The 26,322-nt window shown below is 44.1% G+C and overlaps 1 protein-coding gene across 41 annotated transcripts in view; it reads right to left on the reverse strand.

The window, feature by feature from the left end:
• Positions 1–726: 726 nt before the first annotated feature.
• Positions 727–26,322, reverse strand: part of PTK2 (protein tyrosine kinase 2) — a 366,245-nt gene continuing 340,649 nt past the window's right edge. For 24 of the 41 annotated variants that reach the window (XM_033203331.1, XM_033203330.1, XM_033203297.1 and 21 more), the window contains 6 exons: positions 17,548–17,587; positions 16,378–16,484; positions 12,487–12,495; positions 11,060–11,215; positions 7,742–7,822; positions 727–2,009 (listed from right to left, as the gene is read on the reverse strand). In XM_033203331.1, the coding sequence (XP_033059222.1) occupies positions 1,797–2,009; positions 7,742–7,822; positions 11,060–11,215; positions 12,487–12,495; positions 16,378–16,484; positions 17,548–17,587 (606 nt within the window). In that variant the 3' untranslated portion in view covers positions 727–1,796. The remainder of the gene's footprint in view (positions 2,010–7,741; positions 7,823–11,059; positions 11,216–12,486; positions 12,496–16,377; positions 16,485–17,547; positions 17,588–26,322) is intronic. The other 17 variants (XM_033203311.1, XM_033203308.1, XM_033203299.1 and 14 more) reach the window with 4 other exon arrangements.

A 26,322-nucleotide genomic window follows, 5' to 3' on the forward strand; every position in this document is an offset into this window, starting at 1 on the left:
CCAACATCAAAGTCCCTGACAAGGTATGTAGAGCACTTTACCATTCACACTGGACTTAGCTCACTCTCACCATCACCACTTTAAACATGAGGAAATGGAAATGTAAGAGACCCAAGAATGCCAAAAATTAGAAAAAACTCACAAGGATGACATTCCCTTGACATTTGCTTCAGATGAAGTAACTGTCACGGATCCAAAGATGAAGCTGCTTTTGCACCCAAGAGTATTTACCCAGAAAAAATTCTCTCAAATCCCTCCCTTTGGAGTCTCTGAGTCCCTAGTGCTGGAGATCCCAGTTCTATTTGCTCCCTGCTCTGTGGCTCACGGAGATTCTAGCAAGACGAGGGTGGGCCTGGGAGATGCTAACAATTTCCTTGACGAGTGAATTATGCTTTGAGTCCGAGTTATGGAATACTGAGACCCTGCAAAGGAGAAGGTTCTTTCATTGAAGACCACTGCTACTTCCATCCTGAGCTCTGCATTTAATAGGTGACAATGGAATGAAAAGGTTAACTTATGCCAGGCTACCCTTCTGTGGTAAAACACTTTTGACTTGTTTAGAATATTAAACAAAAAAAAAAAAAAAAAGAGAGAGAGAAACTAATTAGTGAGAGGCTTCCTGATAATTATTGGGAGCTCTCCTGTATGTTATCTTATCTGACTAGTCACCTGAAAAAAAGCTATCTGAAGAAACAGAACCAAAAGAAAGGATATTACAACAAGAACTTTACTGGTAACACCTTTTTAATAGGTCAAAGTAACTGTACAGTTCATTATATTCTTCCTGAGAATAATTTATATCCCCCAACAAACTAAAGGGAGGGTATATTTTTTTCAAAATTAACAGAATGGATGGTGTAACTGGACATCAAAAGAAAACCAAATTCCTGTTTTGCTTCATTCTCTCCTGGGAAGACAGATACAAGGAAGGGTTAGTTAACTCCAGTGGCTGTAAAATAGTCAACATGGCTTTAATCTTTCTTTATAAATTATATAAAAATGGAAAAAGGGGATGGTTCTGGAACTTCTCCTCAATGCAGTTTGGAGGTGCTCTGGTACAAAGCATTTCTGCTTCCAAGAGAAATAACATTGCTACAAAAAACTGGCACATTATTCTGTGAAAAAAGACAAGAGTTTTTAGTTGTGTTCTACAGCTAGTTCCCGACCCAATGCTTCACATATCCACACGAAAGTAAAAGGCAGGTAAGACAAAAAGGGCTGTAGTTTTTTCTGAAATAACTCAAGTCTTCAAAATATAGCTTTTATATTCTTTCTTTGTAAAGTGGGATTAGCATATTGCAACTGAAGGGTGTTCTAACAAACAAAAATTCCAGTCTGGATAATAATTCTATGGTAGACAAAAGAATTCTCAGCCTCTTGGGTTTCCCGGAATTCTTTGCTTCATGCTCTCCTCTTCCACTATGCAGCTAAGGTAGTTTAGGAATTAAGATGTCACCCCCTGGCCATCCCCATTAGAACGTATCTTAATGTGAACATAAACTGTTCTTCATGATGCTTAAAAGCTCACGTACAATTTTCATTCCTAGAAAAATGCCACCATTTTGGATCCTGGACTTTTCTGAATATCGTGATTGAAAAAAAACAAAACAAAAAATGAACCCAAATCAAAGTGTGACTAAACTTATATGAGAAAGATTTTCAACCAGATGGTCATTCAAAAAAGTTGGAGCTGTTAAGTGCTGGCGACCGAGGACAGAGGGTTAATTCCTCGCTGCTGGTGGAAGGCTAGAGAACATCTTCAAAAGAGGGTAGCAAGACGTGCTCCCAGGGGAGGCTCAGTGTGGTCTCGTCTGCCCAAGCATTTTCAGTCTTGCTTGGTCAATGACATCGAGTAAGTTTTTGGCATCCACAGCCAGGGCGTGAGCAGCAGTCAGCATTTGCTTTTTGTACTCTTGCTGGAGACTGGTCATGACATATTGCTGGGCCAGTTTCATCTTGTTGATGAGCTCACCCAGGTCAGAGTTCAATAGTTTCTGTGCCATCTCAATCTGAAAGACAAGAGATAGGTCAGGAGAACTGTTTCCAGTGATTTTTCTTTTCTTTTTTAGAGAGATGTTCTTACTATGTTGTCCAAGCTTGCCTCAAACTCCTGGGCTCAAGCAATCTTCCTGCCTCAGCCTTCCCATCAGCTGGGAACACAGGCACATGCCACTGAGCCCTGCACCAATGAACTTTTCAGGGAATTTTTATGAGCCTTTCTTTCAGTGCCTCCATGAGAAGAAAACTTTATTTCCTGCAAATAAATCTTTCTTAGAAGCAACAGGATGTAAAAATCAATCTTAAAATTTTTTTTTTCTTATTTTAACTTCTCACACTACATGTATGCATTTTAAAAAATTTTTTACTTTAGAAATTCAGCTATTATAGTGTGTGCCTGTGTGTGCATGCCCATTCACACATGCAGATCCAGCGTCTTGTTCCTTCCATTCAAACCCTTCCCTGACACCATGACTGACTTAGTCTCCATTTGCGCTCACTGTTTAGACTTTATTAATCTCAATGACTGGCTGGGCTTTTGTTTCATAATAGAACCACAGAATCTGACAGAACCTCAGAGATCATCTATTCCAAACACTCTGACATCAGAGAGTGGACAACTGAGATATAGAAAGATGTGCTGAAGGCCACACAGCTTGTTAGTCTCCAAGCCAGCATAAAACCCTCTGTCCTGACTTCTGGTCTTGTGCTTTCTACTATGCCAACTCTATCTCAAGACCTTCCTTGGCTATACAAAAAATGGTTTAAGGATGGTGGCAGGGCACAGTGGCTCACTCCTGTAAAATCTCAGCACTTTGGGCAGCTGAGGTGGGCAGATGGCTTGAGCTCAAAAGTTTGAGGCCAGCCTGGGCAACATGGTGAAACCCCATCTCTACAAAAAAATACAAAAAGTTAGCTGAGTATGGTGGTGTGCACCTGTATTCCCAGCTACTCAGGAGGCTGAGATGGGAAGACGGCTTGAGCCTGGAAGACAGAGGTTGCAGTGAGCCAAGATCGTGCCATTGCCTGGGTGACAGAGCCAAACCGTTATGTGCACGTGCATACACACACACACACACACACACACACACACACAATGCTGTCCTACAGGGTTAGAATGCTTTGCATGGGAAAGTCTCATGATCCTTCTTATCTGTTTCTTCAACCAATGGTGATTTATCCATTTGCTCTTTTATCAGTTATGGAGCACCTATTATGTACAAGACACTTGGTGCTGTGGACACAAGAAGGAAGACCTGTTTTTACTTGTAGTCCAGAGTGGGAAAAGCATACACAGGACCCTATAATACGCTGGAATAAATCACATAGTAGAAAAGCACGCAGATAAGAAGCAACGCATTCTGTATCAGAGAGGGTCAGAAAGACTTCACAGAGAGAATCTGTCTGAATTTGGCCTATACTGTAAAAGCAGGCTGACTTCAACTGTGAAAGCCACACCAAGTTGATCTTTATTTGGCAGGACTTGGCAAGAGGGTAAGAGATTTTTAGGAAGGAGAATGACAAAATCTAGAGAGATTCTAGAAAGATGGCTCTTGGCAGCAATGTGGAGGCTGAATGGAAGGGAAGGGGAAGAGGCAAGAGGCAGATAAACCATCTAAGGGGCCATCTTCAGAGGAGAGGTGATGGTGGATGTGCAGCTGAAGGGACCAACCTGAGACCTGATGAGAGATGGAAGCTGTGTGGTCACTTGCATGTGTGTAGGGGATGGGGAACTGCTGGGAGCAGATGTGCAAGTGCATGGTGTTGTCACTGACTGTGGAAGCAAATGAGGAAAGCAGACCGTTCTTGCCAATGGCAGACAGTTGGAGATCAAAGCTCAGGGAGGGGTTCCACAAAATCAACACAGATTTGGGAGACATCAAATACTTGAATCTATGAGAATGAGAATAACTACCAAAGTGAAAAAGTATTTTTTTTTTTTTGAGACGGAGTCTCGCTCTGTTGCCCGGGCTGGAGTGCAGTGGCCGGATCTCAGCTCACTGCAAGCTCCGCCTCCCGGGTTTACGCCATTCTCCTGCCTCAGCCTCCCGAGTAGCTGGGACTACAGGCGCCCGCCACCTCGCCTGGCTAGCTTTTTGTATTTTTTAGTAGAGACGGGGTTTCACTGAAAAAGTATTTTTTAATAAAACAAGCGGGTAGCACTTTGGGAGATGACCACACACAAGGGTGGCAGGGAACAAAAGCCTGAGCAGAGGTCTTAGCAGGAGAGAAGTAAGGAAGCTCTGGGCCAGAGCAGGGAGTCTCAAGGGGGAGTTAGGACTGAGGGGAAAGCAGGGGCTCTGGCAATTAGGAGACGTTGAAGGGCCGTTACAGTAGAGAGATCTCCAAACAGCTGGAGCACTGGAATGCTCTGAGCGGGCGCTGAGTGCAGCTGCCATGTGAGGAGCTGGCCCCATTAGGGATGGGCTGCTCTTTCAGGAAATACAGTGGGGACAGGAGGAGGCATGAGGACATGGAAAGGCAGATGCAGGATCAAAGACAGGTTCCTCTTCTTTTCAAAAATAATTTAAGGCCAGGTGTGGTGGCTCACGCCTGTAATTCCAGCACTTTGCGAGGCTGAGGTAGGAGGACAGCTTGAAGCAGGAATCTGAGATCAGGTAGGGCAACACAGTAAGACTCTGTTTCTACAAAAAAATAAAGAACCAGCTGAGCGTGGCGGTATACAACTGTAATCTCAGCTACATGGGAGGCTGAGGCAGGAAGATCACTTGAGCTCAGGAGTTGGAGGTTGTAGTGAGCTGTGATGGAGTCATTGCATTACAGCCTGGGTGACAGAGTGAGACCCTGTCTAAAAAAAATTAATAATTAAAAAAATAATGTATACAGGAGAGCAATCTGTGTATTGGAATCACGGGAGATGGAGAGATTACTTTAGACTTTATCAACTAGAGTAGGTGTTGACAAATAGTCCTGCTAAAATATCCACTTGGTAGGACACCATTTTCTTGCCTCTGGTATATGGAACTTCTCTGCTTTGGGGCAAAACTGAGGCTTGTCATGGAAAGCCAGAGGCCCGGTGAAGCAGGTAAGAAAGAGAACACCACTGGGCGGGGATGTGAAGGCACCAGTCAGAGGCCTTTTCAGAAACAAGTTAAAGGGTTTATGCATATAAATCAATGCCATTTACAAAGGAATCACCAACAGGAGTTGTGTCCAACCGTCCTTCAGAAGTCTATGTCCAGTTCGTCAACTGGAACATGCCCTGGACATTGTATGTCTCTGGGTATGATGTTGAGAAGAATTTAGCATTATTTATGTTGTATTCCTGACTGGAGGTGCAAAACCTCAATCTCATTAGGAAGAAACAAATGTTTATAGAATATCCCTCAATCCAACTTTAAGAATACTCTATAAAATAACTGAGCCTTGGCCGGGCGCGGTGGCTCAAGCCTGTAATCCCAGCACTTTGGGAGGCCGAGACGGGCGGATCACGAGGTCAGGAGATCGAGACCATCCTGGCTAACAGGGTGAAACCCCGTCTCTACTAAAAAATACAAAAAACTAGCCGGGCGAGGTGGCGGGCGCCTGTAGTCCCAGCTACTCGGGAGACTGAGGCAGGAGAATGGCATAAACCCGGGAGGTAGAGCTTGCAGTGAGCCGAGATCCGGCCACTGCACTCTAGCCTGGGCGGCAGAGCGAGACTCCGTCTCAAAAAAAAAAAAAAAAAAAAAAAAAAAAAAAAAAAAATAACTGAGCCTATATTTGTCAAAAATGTCAATGTCATGAAAGATAAAAAAAAAGGCTGAGGAGCCGTTTCAGATGATAGGCTGATGAAGAAAGCAACACGAGCAAAGTGTGATCCTGGCCTGGCTCTTGCAGGTGAGGGAAAAGTGCTACAGAGACAACCGACGACCCTGGAACATGCCCTGCAGAGTGGCACAGTGCATAGAATAACTATCATGTTAAAGTTCCAGAATGTGGTGATTGTGTGGCGGTTATGTAGGACAATGGTGTTGTTATGAGAAATAGAAATGGAAATCTTAAAGGGGAAGAGGGCATGAGATACACCGCCATTCTCAAGCTGCTGGACAGCAGGAAGTGATGTGTGTACACACACAGACAATGGAGCAGGGATGACAATGTGCTGACACATTAAAAGGCTGTGAAACTCAAAGGAAAGTTGGGAATTCTCTATTAATCTTTTAACTTTCTTATAAATCTGAAATGGTTTCAAAATAAAAAGGACAAACAAAAAGTGTGTGCTGTGCTGAAGGACTGCCTATGCTGCCCTAGAAACGAGAACAATAGGCAGCTGGAGTCAGCACAGAGCAAGGCTGAAGCCTGCAGATCCTGGACTCTGTAGTGGGGATGCATCCCACCTGCATTTGTCAATCCCAACCACAGAGTGTACACCCTAGGCTCAAAGACACTACAACAAATGCAGGTGCTTCCTTTCATTTGTTATATAAATTGAAACAAAATTGCCAACAGGTAGCAAAAATGATAATGTGTTGCTGGGCTATGGTATTTTGGATCAACTTTTATTCCTTAAAACTTTTCTTTTTGAGACAGGGTTTTATTCTGTCACCCAGGATGGAGTATGGTGGCTTGATCCTAGCTCACTGCAGTCTGAAACTCCTGGGCTCAAGCGATCATCCTGCTTTAGCCTCCTGAGTAGTTACTGCAGAGCTAATTTTTAAAAATTTTTTGTAGAGACAGTCTCACTTTGTTGCCCAGGCTGGTCATAAACTGGCTTTCAGCCATCCTCGTCTTGGCCGCCCAAAGTGTTGGGATTATAGGGGTGAGCCACCGCACTCAGCCCTTAAGAAGCTTCTTAAAGACATTTATTAATTTAAAAGGATTTTTTTTTTGTCAGATGGAATCTCACTCTGTTGCCAGGCTGGAGTGCAGTGGCACGATCGTGGCTCACTGCAACCTCTGCCTCCCGGGTTCAAGTGATTCTCCTGTCTCAGCCTCCCGAGTAGCTGGGACTATAGGCATGTGCCACCATGCCCAGCTACCTTTTGTATTTTTAGTAGAGATGGAGTTTCATCATGTTGGCCAGAATGGTCTCGATCTCTTGACTTCGTGATCTGCCTGCCTCAGCCTCCCAAAGTGCTGAGATTATAGGCGTGAGCCACCGAGCCTGGCCTGGAGTTTTTTAAGACAATAATTTATTAATTCTTTGGTAGAGATAGGGTCTCACTATGTTGTCTTGAAATCCAGGCCTCAAGCCATCCTCCTGCCTTGGCCTTCCAAAGTGCTGGGATTACAGGCGTGAGCTACCATGCCTGGCCTACAAGAAATTTTTTATATTACTACTTGAAATGGAAAACCAGGATCATCTGCAAGCTCAACTATTTTTACGGAGAATTCGAGGAGGCAGACCATGCACAATACCCGCCCCATTCATATCAGCATTCCTCTACCTCTGAGGTTCACGGCACCAGTAGCAGTTTCCCATGTGCCTTCCTCGTCCACTGCTCAGAGCCACTTGTGACTCAGGTGAGGACCGCACACAGTGGCTCTGCAGTGGACTAGCAGCAGGAAGACCCAGGATCTGGAACTTGAGCAGCCACTGCTCCACACCACCCCTATACCCTAGAATGAATAGCCCAGTCCTGGCTGGGGCCAGTGTTAGAGGGAAGGTCATCACTTGTAGGGCAGTCGATGTCTCTGTCGGCCACAGACTGAGGAGCTGCCTTCAGCACCACAGACATCCCTGAATGTGTCCCTACCCAGTGCTGTCACAGAGGGCTGCAAGGGAAAGATTGTGCCCTACCTCTCGGTGGGTGCTGGCTGGTAGGAGGGGAATGGTCTCATCCACAGTGGCCAATAACGTCCTCAGGGCCAAGCCGACTTCCTAACAGACAAGAATCACAGCCAATATTAGAACACACACAAAGGATTTTTATGCCTTTCAGTTATATATATTTTAATTTGCTTTCCACAAGTTTCAAGGCAAATTTCTGTATTTCTTTTTCTCTGTGCTGAGCCCTATCTTGTAAGTTATGAGGCTCCTTTTTCTCCCAAAAGATTTAGATCTGACTATTCATTGCTCTAATACCCTAAGGAGCGGGTTGAAGAACAGAAGTTCATGTAAGAAAAGTCACACAGATGCTGAGGGTGGAAAGCAGGATTTTTTTTCTCATCTACTGCTTCCAAGCAGATTATACCATCCTCCTGGCTCCAACATGCCAACCCTGCCAACACAGGTTAGGATAAATAGTAACACCTTTCCCCAAGTGTGTTCACTGAATGTGTTCTCACCCAGGTACATTCAAACACTACATGAGGCTGGCAAGAGATGACACTACTGCCCCGGATGCAAGGGGGCAGCCTTGCTTTGGACCCCATTCTGAATCTCAGGCTTCATCTATTACGTACACTGAGCAGAAACACTGCTCCCTGCCACTTCCGAGTTGTAGCAAAAAGGGTCTAACTATGATTTAAAACAAATAGTTTTAAACTTCAAATTTTCATTACCATCATCCTTATGGCGATCAAATAATGTAATGACTAAGACATCAAATTACATGTCATATGAATAAAACCAGCAAGAAAATGACAGTTACTTATAACTGGATCAACATACAAAAAGAATGTCATTTGGCTGAAGGAATACAGTTAAAAAAGTAGTGTCTATAAAATCACCACATAAAATCTTAAAATGTACAAAATTCTGAATGGTTTCATCTACTGTTGAGTTGTTTAAACTTGGCTGGGGGTTCATGCAAGTTCCTCCTTAAGAACTTTGGTTAAAACTATTATGTGATACACTTCAGAAAAATGAACCAGAATGGATTAACTGTGCTTTCCATGAAACATTACAACTTTTAAGCAGCTTTTTCCATATTGATGGTTTATAAGAAGCTGTTGCAAAGATTGCTAATAGGTATACTAAAAAACAGTTGTAGCGGCCAGGCACAGTGGCTCATGCCTGTAATCCCAGCACTTTGGGAGGCCAAGGCAGGCAGATCACCTGAGGTCAGGAGTTTGAGACCAGCTTGGCCAATGGGGTGAAATCCCGTCTCTACTAAAAATACAAAAATAAGCCAGGTGTGGTGGCACATGCCTGTAGTCCCAGCTACTTGGGAGGCTGAGGCAGGAGAATCGCTTGAACCTGGGAGGCAGGGGTTGCAGTGAACCGAGATCGTGCCACTCCAGCCTGGAAGCCTGGGTGACAACAGAATGAGACTCCATCTCAAACAAAACAAAACAAAAAACCCAACAACAACAATTGTAGAATTCTATAACTCAACAACAAAATACAGTATGATGTAAAAAATAGGCCAAAAAAAAAACACAAAACCTTGACATTTTTCCGAAAAAGATACACAAATGCTCAAAAAGCAAACAGATGTTCAAGACCTGTATGCAAATCAAAGCCACACTTAGATACACTTCACATCCAATTAGTTTTTAAAATTAGTATTTAAAAAACACACACAAAACCCCAAGCTTCAAAATAACCTTCCAGAAAATAACAAGTTTTGGTGAGAATATGAAGAAACTGGAACTCTTGTGCACTGTTGGTGGGAATGTAAGATGGTGCAGCTGCTGTGAAAAACAGAATGGTGGCTCCTCAAAAAATTAACAATAGAATGATCAGTGATCCAGCAATTCTGAGTATACACTCAAAAGAAGTGAAAGCAGGGTCTCAAAAAGATGTTTGCACACCCACGTTCACAGCAGCGCTCTTCACGGTGACTGCGAGGTGGGAGCAACCCAAGGGCTCTGTGATGCTGAGTAAATAAACCAAGTGTGCTGTGAACACACAGTGCAGTATTGCTCTGCCTCCAAAAGGAAGAAAATTCTGACACATGCTACAACACGGAAGAGCTCTGAGATACTACGCTGAGTGAAATAAACCAGTCACAACAAGACAAATACAGTATGATTCCACTTATAGGCGGTACCTAGGGCAGTCAATTCATTGAGACAGAAAGTAGGATGGCGGTTGCCAGGGGCTGGGGAGGGAAAAGAGGAGTGTTCTTTCAAGTGTACAGAGTTTCAGTTTTGCAAGGAAAGGGTTATAGAAGTGGATGGTGCTGATGGTGGCACAACATTGTGAATGTACCTAATGCCTCTGAAATGTACACTTAAAAATGGTTAAGATGGTAGTTTATGTTGTGTATTTTACTACAATGAAGAAAAAGTATGTTCGAGTATGTTTCAGAAATACTGGCTTACAGCAAAGTTTGACCACACTCTCTGAACTGGAGGACACATCTCTGTGCACCCAACATGCCAGTCTGTACTCCTTAATAGGAGCCATGGCTGACTTTCTTTGGACCTAGTGTCCTTTTTCTTTCTGTCTTTTTTTTAAAGGTGGGGTTCCACCATGTTGGCCAGGCTGTCTTGAACTCCTGACCTCAAGTGATCTGCCTGCCTCGGCCTCCCAAAGTGCTGGGATTAAGGGCATGAACCACTGCACCCAGCCTTTTTCACAGAACACCTGTCACTGTCTCCTAGGATCCCACTCCATTGAACACAATTTGGAAAACATTAGTTTACTGGCATGGTATTTTTATTTATTTTTACTCTTTTTAAAAGAAAATTCAATGAACATCCACATACCCAACCCTCAGCTTAAGAAGAAGAACACAGATAAATCCTCCCAATGTACCTTTCTTCAGTTGGCTCCTCCTTAGAGGTGTGGGATCTGAATTTGATAATGATCATTCCTCTGCTTGTCTTTCATTCTAACAATGTAACCACATCTCCCTAAGTCTTACATAGGATTATTTTGCATGTTTTTCAAGTTTACATAAATGGCATCATACTGTAAGCATACTTTTGCAGCTTTCTCTTTCACTGCAGACTTTATGTGTGAGCGATAATTATTAAAAGAGTGTACTGCTTCAAGACACTCCCATCCTAGTGTTTACTGACAGACAAAAACAAGATAGGAACAGCATTTCAGAATAACTGCGGTTCTCACTGACATTGTCTCTGTATGGAGCCTTCGTGAAGACCTTCTAAAGCATCCGTTCTGACTTTGGTGGGGCGGGGGCCCCTAGAGACATCTATCAACTGGCACCACAGCTTCCAGGAAACAAGAACATTTTTGGCAGTACACAATGTGACTGTGTTTTACCTTCACCATAGGGACATACTCCTCTGGTGGGGCTGGCTGGATTTTACTGGACATCTCGATGACAGCTTTCACCAGGCCCGTCACATTCTCGTACACCTTATCATTTGACCGGTCCAGGTTGGCAGTAGGAGGGGGGCTGATTTCCTGGGGCTGAAGCTGACAACACAGAAGCCAGTCATTTTTCTGCTCTCCAGCAGATGGCGTGAGATCACCACAATCAAGCTAGAGAGGGTCTTTACAAGAGATGAAAACAGATTGCAGAAGGTCATTGATTTTCTTGTGTGTACAGGATATAGTTCAGATTGAGAATGACAGTAAAGTAATTCCTCCAACTGACAAATTAGGCAATATTTTTTTCTAACTTTGAGCTCAGTTAAAGGAAATGAGATGGAATCATACATATTACACTAAAAACCCCAGATTCTTTCAGAGACGTGATTCAACGTCCCCTCACCCCAAAATCATTTACCACAAGATAATAATCCATCTGAGGATTTACTGAATTTTAGACAAAATTACCTATTTGGCTAAAGAGTTAAACATTCTACATGAAGACTATAAAGATTTCCACTTAGTTTGAATTCTGCAGTGAAAACGGTATGGCTCAGCTTAGCTGCCCTCAGCCGCCTAAAGGAAACATGTTCTTTCTACAATTATAAAAAGCTGACACATGAATGCACTTTAAGGGGGTAGCGTCTGTTTGCAGGCCGTGACTGAAGTCCAAGCAGCAGTAGTGTCACTAGGAGCCTCCCTGACAGAGACCCCGGTTTCAGCCAGCTCTGTGCTGACTGCTGGAAAGCACCTGGGCCTACGCTTATAAAGCCTCAGCTCTCTCACCCGGACAATTGTGATGAGGGAAGATGAGGCCAAAGATTTAACAATGTCCACCTAGGGCCTGGGCACAGAAGAGACATCAAGAAATGTTACTAAGATAACTTGAGCACTGATGGTGGAATAGCATGAGGGCCTTTGGGAAATCTTCAGCAGTATTTAAAAATTCCAACTGGTTAGAATTATAGCAGGCATAAAATGGTATATATATACACTTTTTAAAGAAGACTCACTTGTAGCACATATAGTTCAATCATGAACATGCTGCCAGCGCTCAGTCTAAATATAAGTTCCCATTTCTAAACCCTTGGGTGCTTTTGCCCAAGTAATTTGGAACAGATTAATTCTTGGTTGTTCCAAAGTCTGGGTATGAGATAGAAAAGCACAAGAATAATTCATTTACTGCAAAGATGTGTACGTCTCATTCTTTCGCATATATAAACACTGCTTTTGGCATCTGTCAGTCATGAGAGGTGACAAACCAGGCCGAAGTGCCCTCCTACTTGGGCTTCCTGCTTTCCAGTCCAAAGTTACATGCAGAGAGCCGGGTGTGATCGAGAGAGCTGGACAGACACACAAAGACACGATGTGCTTACCCTCCATGGCTATTGTCGAACGGAAGGTGAGGAAAAGTTAAAGGAATTTATCAGAGAAAGGGAAAAAAGAAAAACAATATTAATAAAGGCATCAGACAAATCCCCCATAAAAACACATGAGTAGAACAAAAAGGAGCTAGTTTCCAAGCCTGCCCACCAGCTCTCACTCACTGTTGCCAGGGTGTGGCTACTGTGCCACCTGCTCACTGCCCCAGCACACTGCATAGAGAGGTCTGCCATGCACCATGCTCAGTTACAAAACAAATGCAGGGAACATGCAAAGCCCGAGGAACAATCCAGCAGCAGTGCAAGATCAACAGAATGAGCGCTCTTCAAAAAGAAAGGAGGAGGAGGACATATGGTTTTAATTACTGAAAACTGCCCATCTGAATTCTCAGAGATTCAGGAGAAACTAAAGCAGCCTCAGTTCCTGAGCCCAGCCCCTCAATATCCATGAGATCCACTACATCATCTAGCCATAATGCTATCATAAAGATTCCTGACTTGGGGCTGTGTTTAAAGATATTAGGCCCAGCCTGGCCAGTGTGCACGCACTACCATGACTGTTCTTTTAGGATGGATTCAATGACCTCTACCAAGCAGACAATGAAGAAACAGGTGTATATTTCACATTGTTTAAAAATCTACTTAGGCCGGGTGTGGTGGCTCACGCCTGTAATCCCAGCACTTTGGGAGGCCAAGGCGGGCAGATCACAAGGTCAGGAGATCGAGACCATCCTGGCTAACATGGTGAAACCCTGTCTCTACTAAAAAATACAAAAAAAAAAAAAAAAAAATTAGCCGGGCATGGTGGCGGCGCCTGTAGTCCCAGCTACTCGGGAGGCTGAGGCAGGAGAATGGCGTGAACCTGGGAGGCGGAGCTTGCAGTGAGCCGAGATTGCACCACTGCACTCTAGCCTGGGTGACAGAGCGAGACTCTGTCTTGGTGCGGGGGGAGGGGGAAATCTTTATACATTTTAAGTACACATATTATTTTCAAGATTTCAATTTGCTTCATACCCTACATTAAGGGTATTCCTAATATATATGTATTCATTATGTCATTCCAGCTATGAAACACAAGCATATGTCAGAATTCTAAGGTGGTACCTGATCTACCTCTAAAGTTGGTTTTTCATTGTAATATAAGCCATTTTGAAAGTCTGTTCTTTTGGCTTATGAAAATAAGAAGTAATTCATTAATCTCATTTTGTCCCCTTTTCTTTTTTTAAAGAGATGGGGTCTCACTATGTTGCACAAGCCAGATTCAAACTCCTGGGCTGAAGTGATCCTCCTTCCTCAGCCTCCCGAGTAGTTGGGACTACAGGGGTGTGCCACCATGTCTGGCACCTTTTTCGAAATTTACTGAAAGAAGCCAATATTGGGAAGGGTGTGTCCTTCCTGAATTTTCCCTGGAGAAGACAGTGTGTCTTTAACAGAACTGTCAGGAGGCATCCTAGGGATTGGAAGCCTGGTGAACTGGGGAAGTTCCTGATTCCCAGGTACTTACAAGCCCCTGGCATGAACTCTGGGCACCAACTCTAAGGGCATCCCTAGCCCAGTTGGTACTTTCACTATGGCCACAGAGAGCAGGCTAGTTTGTGCCAGTGGCTGCCCATTCACCCTCTGGTCACCTCCTCAATGAACACTGGCAAATGTGTGCCCTCTAAGCTGCAGGCTATCACTCTGGGCCTGGAGATGACATTTTCTCTTACCCTGGACTAACTTTCTGATGACTCTGAGAAGACAACAATGTATCTACATCTAACTAAGCTTAGCTTTGGAGGCCAGTGCCTTTGAGTCAAGTATGTGCTCAGCCAAGCCTGCGGCCAAGCACAGCTCAGCTATGTGGAGGCTGTGTAACCTTGAACAAACTGCTTAATCTCTGTGAGCCTTGGTCATCTGAGAAATGATACCACTACCAGTCCTGTGAGGTTGACATGAGAACTGATAATACATGAAAAAGGACTGCCACAGAACTTGGTGAAGGGAAGCCATTTATTAAATGGTGGTTACTGGTAAAGCAAAGTTTATCTTTTTTTTTGTTTGTTTTTTTTTTTTTTTTGTTTTTTTTGAGGCGGAGTCTCGCTCTGTCGCCCAGGCTGGAGTGCAGTGGCCGGATCTCAGCTCACTGCAAGCTCCGCCTCCCGGGTTCACGCCATTCTCCTGCCTCAGCCTCCCGAGCAGCTGGGACTACAGGCGCCCGCCACGTCGCCCGGCTAGTTTTTTGTATTTTTTAGTAGAGACGGGGTTTCACCGTGTTAGCCAGGATGGTCTCGATCTCCTGACCTCGTGATCCACCCGTCTCGGCCTCCCAAAGTGCTGGGATTACAGGCTTGAGCCACCGCGCCCGGCCTATCTTTTTTTTTTTTTTGAGACGGAGTCTCGCTCTGTCGCCCAGGCTGGAGTGCAGTGGCCGGATCTCAGCTCACTGCAAGCTCCGTCTCCCGGGTTTACGCCATTCTCCTGCCTCAGCCTCCCGAGCAGCTGGGACTACAGGCGCCCGCCACGTCGCCCGGCTAGTTTTTTGTATTTTTTAGTAGAGACGGGGTTTCACCAGGTTAGCCGGGATGGTCTCGATCTCCTGACCTCGTGATCCGCCCGCCTCGGCCTCCCAAAGTTTATCTTAACCTGATGTGATATTTTTCAGATTTTAAGATGTCTTCCGCTATAAGATGCATCTTTTTTTTTTTTTTTTTAAACCTCGAGACGGAGTCTTGCTTTGTTGCCCAGGCTGGGTGCAATGGCATGATCTCAGCTCACTGTAACCTCCGCCTCCTGGGTTCAAGCGATTCTCCTGCCTCAGCCACCTGAGTAGCTGGGATTACAGGTGTGCGCCACCACACCCAGCTAATTTTTTGTATTTTCAGTAGAGACTGGGTTTCACCATGTTGGCCAGGCTGGTCTCGAACTCCTGACCTCGTGATCCGCCACCTGTCTTGGCCTCCTAAAATGCTGGGATTACAGGCGTGAGCCACTGTGCCCAGCCCAAGATGCATCGTTTTTTAATGAACCACTAAGAAAGAAAAAAAAAAAATCTTGCCAATTAAACCAAAACACCATCCCAATTTTAGAGATATTAAAATGTGAATAAAAGGTATATGAGAATTGAGGAATAGGGTCTGTTTTGAGAGGTAATTTGTTATCTTAAGTGGAAAGTAAGAAGATCCTATCTCCTTACAGGACCCAGGTTAGAAAAGAAGAGCCTCCTCTGTCAGATCTCTCAGGGAGGAGGGCTGCTGCTCTAATGGCTCCAGCACTCAGTGAGGGCTGGTGGGGACCCATGAGAGTCACAGGCACCAACAGCTCCAGCTTGCACCCCTTGGGGCAGGCTGCACCTGACTTCTGACTGCCAAACTCAGAAGCTTATGGTTGTTTGTGCCTGAGTCAAACAATCCCCATAGTTTGAGGATGGCTCTACTCAGCATACACTGCTTTTACAAATCCAATTCTAACTCTAAATGGAAAATAAATAAGTCTTCCATGAAGCCACACTTACAAACTTGGAGCCTACGAAAGTCCTCACTTACCCCAAGCATCCTAGTTTAATTAATTTTAAAAACCAGAAACAACCTCGGCACTTTATTCTAAAGAAAACATTCTGTCTGATTAGAGGAAGATGTATGTAGAAAATCGGAATCTGACTGAGTTCCTAAAATCTATTACACTGAGAGGAAAATGGAAAAGAAAATGTTTGCATAAAGCTTTTCCCTGACTCTCAGAGGGGTTCAGAACCAGACCAATTGAGTACTGGGTCTCACTGCAGTTCCACTCTGCACTGTTCTATTTTCAGCACCAACTCCACTCTATGACATGAACACCGTCAACTGAGAACTAGGGGACACCACAAATCCTGCAAGCAGAAGGTGCTGCACAGGCTCAGATGCCCACCTTGACACCCTCGTTGTAGCTGTCAGCAGGGCTGCTGAGGCTGGCAAGGCTTCCCAGGTGACCGGGAGCTCCAGGGCGAGGCGGTTTCTTTGGTGGAGCTGCAGGATCTGGTGAGAGAGAATGATTCCCATTAAGTCATGTGCGTTAAGAAAGAGTAACTGCTGGGGGCAGTGGCTCACGCCTGTAATCTCAGCATTTTGGGAGGCCGAAGCGGGCAGATCACCTGAGGTCAGGAGTTTGAGATCAGCCTGACCAACACGGAGAAACCCCGTCTCTACTAAAAATACAAAATTAGCCAGGTGTGGTGGTGCATGCCTGTAATCCCAGCTATTCAGGAGACTGAGGCAGGAGAATCACTTGAACCTGGGAGGTGGAGGTTGCGGTGAGCCAAGATAGCACCATTGCACTCCAGCCTAGGCAACAAGAGCAAAACTCTGTCTCAAAAAAATAAAAAACAGAGAAAGAAGGTTGGGCACCGTGGCTCATGTCTGTAATCCTAGCACTTTGGGAGGCTGAGGTGGTCAGATGCCTGACCTCAGGAGTTTAAGACCAGCCTGGGCAACACGGTGAAACCCCATCTCTACTAAAATAAAAAAAAAAAGAAAAAAGAAAAGAAAATTTAGCCAGGCATGGTGGTGTGCACCACAGTCCCAGCTACTTGGGAGGCTGAGGCAGGAGAATTGCTTGAACCCAGGAGGTGGAGGTTGCAGTGAGCTGAGATTGTACCCACCACCATACTCCAGCCTGGGTGACAGAGTAAGACTCTGTCTCCAAAAAAAAAAAAAAAGGAAAGAGAAAGAAACCACTCCTAAATAAATGCCTACTGCTCTTCTTACAAAAGACACTAATCTTGCATTCTAAGGAGGCATTTCTTTTCTTTTTTTTTTTTTTTTTGAGACCAAGTGTTGCTCTGTCGCCCAGGCTGGAGTGCAGTGGCATGAGCTCGGCTCACTGCAACCCTAAGGAGGTATTTCTGATGCATTATACCAACAAATTCTTTTTCCCAATACTCTAGTAATAAGCTGAATGTGGTAAACATTGTACTTGCTGTGGTCTGTAGAGGCAAAATTAATCATGATGGTATTCCAAAGCTACGACACCATATACATTCAAAACCTGCTTTCATTAAATTAAACTAACTTCTTTCCGCCCAATTCTTTTCTTCTTTACCTGGTTTACCCACAGGCTGATATATATGTTGGTTTCCAATCTGTGGGAAAAGAAAAGTTCAGTCAATGCACTGGTATATACAAGTGGGTAATGACCTTTCTCTCCCACCCTGTCTACCAACCCTTGAACTTCTAGGCTAGATTCTGGGGTATCAAAATGAACAAGACAGGGTTCTGTATAAGGTCTCAGTTGGGGTGGGGGATCAGGCAAATAAGCAAATGATGCCAACAGGATGTGTGGAAAGGGCTGTGAGAGAAGCAAGCATGGGACACTCTGGAACCACAAATACGGTGGTCATAACCCATTTAAAATGTTCTTACACGGCTGAGAATGTAAATTAGTACAACCTCTATGGAAAATGAACTGGAAGAACACAAAATAGAACTACTTATCAAATAACTCAAAATAGAACTACTAGTCGATCCAGCAATCCCATGACTGCGTATATGCCAAAGGAAAACAAATCATTGTATCAAAAAGATACCTGCACTGCTATATTTATCACTGCACTCCTCCCAATATCCAAGATACGGAATCAACCTAAGTATCCATCAATGTCTAGATAAAAAAAATGTGGTATATGTATACAATGGAATACCATTTAGCCATAAAAAAGAATACAATTGGCTGGGCATGGTGGCTCATGCCTGTAATCCCAGCACTTTGGGAGGTCAAAACAGGCAATAACCTTAGGTCAGGAGTTCAAGACCAGCCTGGATGACATGGCAAAACCGTCTCTATTAAAAACACAAAAATTAGCTGGGCATGGTGGTACATGCGTGTAATCTCAGTTACCTGGGAGGCTGAGGCAGGAGAATTGCTTGAACCCAGGAGGCAGAGGTTGCAGTGAGCCGAGATTGCGCCACTGCACTCCAGCTTGGGCAACAGAGCAAGACTCTGTCTCAAAATAAATAAACAAATAAACAAACAAATACATAAATAAATAAATTCCTGTCTTTTGCAGCAGTGGGGATGGATGCAGTAATGTGTAGGCCATTATCTTAGGTGAAACAACTTACAAACAGAAAAATCAAATCATGCATGTTCTCATAAGTGGGAGCTAAATACTGCATACATATGTACCTAAGAATGTGGAATAGTCACTGGGGACTTGGAAGAGTTGTGGGCAGCGGGAGACAGCGTTAAGACATTACTTAATGGGGCCAGGCACGGTGGCTCATGTCTATAATCCCAGCACTTTGGGAGGCCGAGGCGGACGGATCACGAGGTCAGGAGATCGAGACCATCCTGGCTAACATGGTGAAACCCCGTCTCTACTAAAAAAAAAAAAAAAAAAAAAAAAAAAATAGTTGGGCAGCATGGTGATATGCGCCTGTAATCCCAGCTACTTGGGAGGCTGAGGCAGGAGAACTGCTTGAACCTGGAAGGTGGAAGTTGCAGTGAGCCGAGATTGCGCCAGTGTACTCCAGCCTGGGCAACAGAGGGAGACTCCATCTCAAAAAAAAAAAAAAAAAAAAAAAAAAGAAATTACTTAATGGGTATAATGTACACTATTTGGGTGATGGTTATACTAAAAGCCCAGACTTCACCACTATGCAATATATCCATGACAAAAAACTGCATTTATACCCCTTAAATTCATACCAATAAAAAAAAATTTGAAATGTTCTTACATGGATGTCTCCAGTTTACCTCTATAGGGTTTAAAATCCCAGGACTTCCCAGTGTCTGCATCTTCTCCTGCCTGGTCTCCCAACTATGCTTATCACAAAAACGGGTACAACCAGAACAATGATGGAAAGGGGCTTGGTAGCACTGGGTGTGCAGATTCCCATGGGCCTACAATGTCATCATCCCCAAAGCACTGTGTGTGTCAGGACCTGTTGCTACACCTCCATCAGTTCCAGGCCAAGCCAGAGAAGCCAAACCACAGCCCAGAACTTCTGTTTCAGGCACACGATAAAGTTTCACTTAACACCAGTTCTCCTTCAAGTTGTCATACCTGAAATTGCACTTAAAATAGTCTTTCTGAGGCTAACTACCTGGAAAAAAATCTTTTTGGAATGTTCTACTTCTGAAAAGAAAGACTTTTCTCGCTTACTTTAAAATAATGAACTGGCTAATAGATATAACTCAAGGTGCTTTACTTTCTACTGAAAAGAGATCCACTTCTTCACAATACAAGGGCTATAAAGATAGCACACAAAATTAAAATTGTTCCTCCCTCACACAATCAAGCACAATCAAGTTGTTTTCAACATGTCATTTAACACCTCTGATTTTAAAGACTTGCAAAAAGTCTCGGAGCTTGAAGGTATGAAGAATGATACCATATCAACTTATTTTTGTGTAGCACTTTCTCCTTTACAGATCATTTTCATATCATTCACTTGTTCCATGAACAGTTATTGAACACCTGCTGTGTTCGAGGCACTGTTCGAGGTATAAAACAAAGATCCTGCCTGGGGAGCAAACAGCTAACAATGCAGTGGAGGGAGACAGATAATAAACAATGAACATGTTTTAGTATATTCTGTGTTCTGTTAGGAGAAGCTATATCCCACAAAGAAAGGAGATGGCTGGGATAGAAGGAGAGGAGCTACAAGTTTTTTGGTATTTATTTACTGATTGATTGAGTGAGTGACGGAGTCTTACTCTGTCGCCCAGGCTGGAGTGCAGTGGCACAATCTTGGCTCACTGCAACCTCTGCCTCCCAGGTTCAAGTGCTTCTCCTGCCTTAGCCTCCCGAGTAGCTGGGATTACAAACGCCCACCAAAATGCCTGGCTAATTTTTTGCATTTTTGGTAAAAATGGGGTTTCACCATGTTGGCCAGGCTGGTCTCGAACTCCTGAGCTCAAGTGATCCGCCCACCTGGGCCTCCCAAAGTGTTGGGATTACGGGCATGAGCCACTGCTCCTGGCCCTTTTGTTTTTCTGAGACAGGGTATTACTCTGTCACCTAGGTTGCAGTGCTGTGGCATGATCTCAGTTCACTGCAGACTCAACTTCCTGGGCTCAAGTGATCCTCCTGCCTCAGCCTCTTGAGTAGCTGACAGCTGGGACCACGGGTGCACGCCACCACACCTGGCTAGTTTTTATATTTTTTGTAGAGACAAGGTTTTGCCATGTTACCCAGGCTGGTCTCAAGCTCTTGAGCTCAAGCGATCCACCCACCTTGGCCTCCCCCAAGTACTGGGATTACAGGCCTGAGCCACTACCCCAGACCAAAGCTGCAGTTTTAAGTAGGAAGGTCAGGCCTTCTAAGAAAGTGATCCCTGAAAGGGAACACTCGTAGCAACCTGGGAGAAGAGTAGCTTGGAGATGGAGGAGTCCCAGTAGGGCACACCGAATGTGTGATGAACAGCGAGGTGGTCAGGTTAGACAGAGAGGCGTGAGGGCAGGGAATGGTGGAAACGGGCCAATACTTAACAACAGATAGTGTCTATTGGCTGTGCTGTACTCACCGCTTCAGGCAATAAAACCTATGCCCTTTTTAATTAAAAAAAAAATTAAATTTATGTGGCGTCTGTTCCCAGCCAGCAAGCTCACAGCCAGCTGAGTGCTCTCCATGTTTTTTTTGTTTGTTTGTTTGAGCTGGAGTCTTGCTGTGTTGCCCAGGCTGGAGTGTAGTGGTACAATCTTGGCTCACTGCAACTTCCACTTCCCAGGTTCAAGTGATTCTCCTGCCTCAGCCTCCCAAGTAGCTGGGATTATAGGTGTGTGCCACCACGCCTGGCTAATTTTTTGTATTTTTAGTAGAGACAGGGCTTCACTATGTGGGCCAGGCTGGTCTTGAACTCCTGACCTCAGGTGGTCTGCCTGCCTCGGCCTCCCAAAGTACTGTGATTATAGGTGTGTGAGCTACCGCGTCTGGCCCCATGCTCATTTTAAAAGGTTTAAAAATACAAAGAACTTTCTGGTTGATACTCGGGTAACAAGAAAGTTTGATGAACTAGAAAATCCTATTCTCAGAAAATCCCAGAATAATCTAGCCAATGTGTGATTACGTACAACGTGCTCGGGTACTCAGGTACAGTAAAGGAGAGACCCTGCTTCAGAAGCCTGACAGGATGAGTGTGTGGAGCTAGGCCTCGTGCACGGTTCTGTGTGGACCCAGCTGTTTACTTTGGAAAAGTTGCAGAGCTGTTAGGGGATTTGGTTTTTCCACTTGTAAACTGAGGCTAATAACACTTACCTAATAAGGCAACTAGGTTGTCATCACAAAATGAACGTGCTGTCAACCTGTGTGTTAAAGTCTAAATAAATTTTTACTTTTTTTTTTTTTTTTTTTTTTGAGACGGAGTCTTGCTCTGTCACCCAGGCTGGAGTGCAGTGGCCGGATCTCAGCTCACTGCAAGCTCCGCCTTCCGGGTTCACGCCATTCTCCTGCCTCAGCCTCCTGAGTAGCTGGGACTACAGGCGCCCGCCACCACGCCCGGCTAGTTTTTTTGTATTTTTTAGTAGAGACGGGGTTTCACCGTATTAGCCAGAGATGGTCTCGATCTCCTGACCTCATGATCCGCCCGTCTCGGCCTCCCAAAGTGCTGGGATTACAGGCTTGAGCCACCGCGCCCGGCCAAATTTTTACTTTTTATGCACACTGATGGGATCAATTTTCCACTAGTCAGTTATTAATGTTTACTAACTAGTTCACATCCATTTACAATCTACATGGCTTTCTAGTCAAAGTGTTCTCCCTGAAGCCGTGGCACATTTCTAGAAGTGTTAAAAGCTGGAGCATTTCACAAATGGGGCCAAAACCAAATTATCATCTTTAGGAAAGCACAAAAGGGGAAAAGAAACAGAAATGGTCATAGCATGTTAACAGTCCCCAGGAAGGCAGTCAGTGAAGCCTGTTGAGAAAGGCTGGCTGTGTGTGCATAAATGGAGGCACTTAGGCAAGTTTTCTTTGAGTCCTGGTCTACTCATTTGTGAAATGTGGATGGCGACAGTACCCGATGTGTCAAGAGTGATGTGACACAGCACCTCACAGTACGAAGCCAGGTCGTCAGTTAGCACTAAGCACTCTTACTATGACCTCCACCCGGCACAAAGCAAACTGAGATCTTAGGTGGGCCCATCATGTGTCATCTGATTGTCTTAGAAGTTCTTTTTTTCTTTTTTAAAGACAGAGTTTTGCTCTTCTGGCTCAGGCTGGAGTGCAATGGCACAATCTTGGCTCACTGCAACCTCCGCCTCCCGGGTTCAAGCGATTCTCCTGCCTCAGTCTTCTGAGTAGCTGGGATTACAGGTACCCGCTACCAAGCCCGAATAATTTTTTTTGTATTTTTAGTAGAGATGGGGTTTCACCATGTTGGTCAGGCTGGTCTCGAACTCCTGACCTCAGGTGATCCACCTGCCTTGGTCTTCCAAAGTGCTGGGATTACAGGCGTGAGCCATTGCTCCTGGCCACAAGTTCTTATTAATAAAGCATTTCTGCATAATCCTTCTATCCAGGTTTGATTAATTAACAAATTCACATTTTTTTCCTCAGTACCTTCTATGGGCCACACACTGGAACACAACGAATTTTCCTTATCTAACAAATTTCCTATTAGCAATGTCCTAAATAGCTAGTATCTTGAATAGGACTTATTTTCACACCAAGACCAACTGCTTGTTATGCATCTGTCTCTTCAACACAAGGAAGGAGCTCAGTGTATGGAAATGTTAAATGGCTGATAATGAAACCTTCTTGCTCATGAACTAAAGAATGTCGGCCAGTGCGCCCGACTGGGTGCTATTTTATATAGAAAAAATGTTTGCAAGATGTTAAGGTAAGTGTTGACAGTTGCATACACACACGTGTGACTAGAAGTCAACTCAGTAGTTTCACCCTTATTAGGGTAAAACTTTAACTCCATAACTCTGCTACCTCACAGGCACAGCAAATGTTTAAGGAAATCTGCATTTAACTTAGACATTTGCTGATGGAAATTTGGCGTTGGTTTGCTCAAATGAGTAAGGTTAAGAAGATCTTACATTCAGCTGGGTGCGGTGGCTCACGCCTGTAATCCCAGCACTTTGGGAGGCCAAGGCGGGTGGATCACTGGAGGTCAGGAGTTCGAGATGAGCCTGGCTAACATGGTGAAACGCCGTCTCTACTAAAAATACAAAAATTAGGTGGGTGGCTATAATCCCAGCTACTTGGAGGCTGAGGCAGGAGAACTGCTTGAGCCTGGTAGGCAGAAGATGCAGTGAGCCGAGATTCTGGCACTGCACTCCAGCCTGGGTGACAGAGCAAGATCTGTCTCAAAAAAAAAAAAAATCTCAAATTACTCAAATTAATAACCTAACATTACACCCTGGGGAACTAGAAAAACAAGAGCCAACCAACCCCAAACTGGCCACCTTCCTTATGTTGAAGAGACTAATGCATAACACGTAGTTGGTCCTAAAATGTTAAGAAGGAGTTAGAATTGGTGTGAAAATAAGTCCTATTTATGCTGGAGGCTGCAAATTTTTTGGTGTGGAAAAATCACTGGCAATGACCTTGGGCAGTAGGATATAAATAACTCCCACAAGCTTAGCATTCCAATAATGGAAGACTAGGCATAAATGGGTTAGATATAATTGGAATAATCATAAGCTAGCTCTTTAAAGAGAATTTCAGGCATTCTCCCCCTGCAATATTCAGAAGAAAAAAATCTTGCTTGAAGAAGTTTTCTGTGACTCTGGAGACTTTTATAACCATGTAGTAAGAGTATAAAAATTTAGCAAATGGGCCAGGTAGATCACTTGAAGTCAGGAGTTTGAGACCAGCTGGCCAACATTGTGAAACCCTGTCTCTACTAAAAATTCAAAAATTAGCTGGGCGTGGTGGTACATGCCTGTAGTTTCAGCTACTCGGGAGGCTGAGGCACAAGAATCACTTGAACCTGGGAGTCGGAGGTTATAGTGAGCCAAGACCACCCCACTGCACTCCAGCTCTGGGTGACAGAGCGAGACTCCATCTCAAAACAAAAACGAAAACAACAACAAGAAATTTAGCAAATGACAGCTTGTGTTAACAACAGCTAATATGTGTATATATTTCTTCACTTGATCTTAGCCAAAAGGCTGAGAAATGATGTACATATTTCTTTAGGTCACAAAGAGTTTGGCTTATTACTAAAAGGTACTCCTCTCTCGCTCATTCTATGAGGCCAGAATCATTCTGAGTCCCAAACCTGGCAGAAACAACAAAAGAAGAAAACTTCAGGCTAACGTCCCTGATGATTAAACAACAGAATATGCATTCTTCTCATCTGCACATGATACATACTCTAAAATAAACCACACAATTAGTTATAAAACAATTGTATAGCAAATTAAAAACAAACCCAAAATCACACCAACCACACTCTAGGACCACAGCACAATAAAAACAGACATCAGTACTAAGAAGATTGTTCAAAACCATTTGATTACGTGGAAATTAAACAACCTGCTCCTGAATGACTTCCGTGTAAGGCAGAAATCAAGATTTCTTTGAAACTAATAAGTACAAAGATACAACATACTAGAATCTCTTGAACAAAGCTATGGCAGTGTTAAGAGGAAAGTTTATAGTGCTAAACATCTACATCAAAAAGTTAGAAAGATCTCAAAATAATAACCTGACATTGCACCTTGAGGAACTAGAAAAACAAGAGCAAACCAACCCCAAAGCTGGCAGAAAACAAGAAATACCCAAAATCAGAGCTGAACTAAACGAAATTGAGACATGAAAAAACATACAAAAGATAAATGAAACCAGAAATTGGTTATTTGAAAGAATACATAAGAATGACAGACCACTTGCTAGACTAATTAAAAAAAAAGAGAGAGAAGATCCAAATAAATACAATCAGAAATGACAAAGGAGACATTACCACCAACCCTACAGAAAAATACAAATAACTATCATAGAACATTATGAACACCTCTATGCACATAAACTAGAAAATATAGAAGATTGGCTGGGTGCAGTGGCTCAAGCCTGTAATCCCAGCACTTTGGGAGGCCAAGACAGGCAGATCACGAGGTCAGGAGATCGAGACCATCCTGGCTAACACGGTGAAACCCCGTCTCTACTACAAAATACAAAGAACTAGCCGGGCGAGGTGGCGGACACCTGTAGTCCCAGCTACTCGGGAGGCTGAGGCAGGAGAATGGCGTAAACCTGGGAGGCGGAGCTTGCAGTGAGCTGAGATCCGGCCACTGCACTCCAGCCCAGGCGACAGAGCAAGACTCTGTCTCAAAAAAATAAAAATAGGCCGGGCGCGGTGGCTCAAGCCTGTAATCCCAGCACTTTGGGAGGCCGAGACGGGTGGATCACGAGGTCAGGAGATCGAGACCATCCTGGCTAATACGGTGAAACCCTGTCTCTACTTAAAAATACAAAAAACTAGCCGGGCGACGAGGCGGGCACCTGTAGTCCCAGCTACTCGGGAGGCGGAGGCAGGAGAATGGCATAAACCCGGGAGGCGGAGCTTGCAGTGAGCTGAGATCCGGCCACTGCACTCCAGCCTGGGTGGCAGAGCAAGACTCCATCTCAAAAAAAAAAAAAAAAACAAAATAAAATAAAAATAATAATAATAAAAAATATATATATATAGAAGACATGGATGAATTCCTGGACACATACACATTCCCAAGACTGAGCCAGGAAGAAATTGAATCCCTGAACAGACCAATAATGAGCTCTGAAATTGAATCAGTAATAGACAGCCTACCAACCACCAAAAGCCCAGGACCAGACAGTTTCACAGTTGAATTCTAACAGATGTGCAAAGATGAGCTGGTAGCACTCTCACTAAAACCATTCCAAAAAATTGAGGAGGAGGTACTCCT

The sequence above is a fragment of the Trachypithecus francoisi genome, unplaced genomic scaffold, assembly GCF_009764315.1.
Source record: "Trachypithecus francoisi isolate TF-2019V2 unplaced genomic scaffold, Tfra_2.0 Lachesis_group7, whole genome shotgun sequence".
Classification (NCBI taxonomy): domain Eukaryota; kingdom Metazoa; phylum Chordata; class Mammalia; order Primates; family Cercopithecidae; genus Trachypithecus; species Trachypithecus francoisi.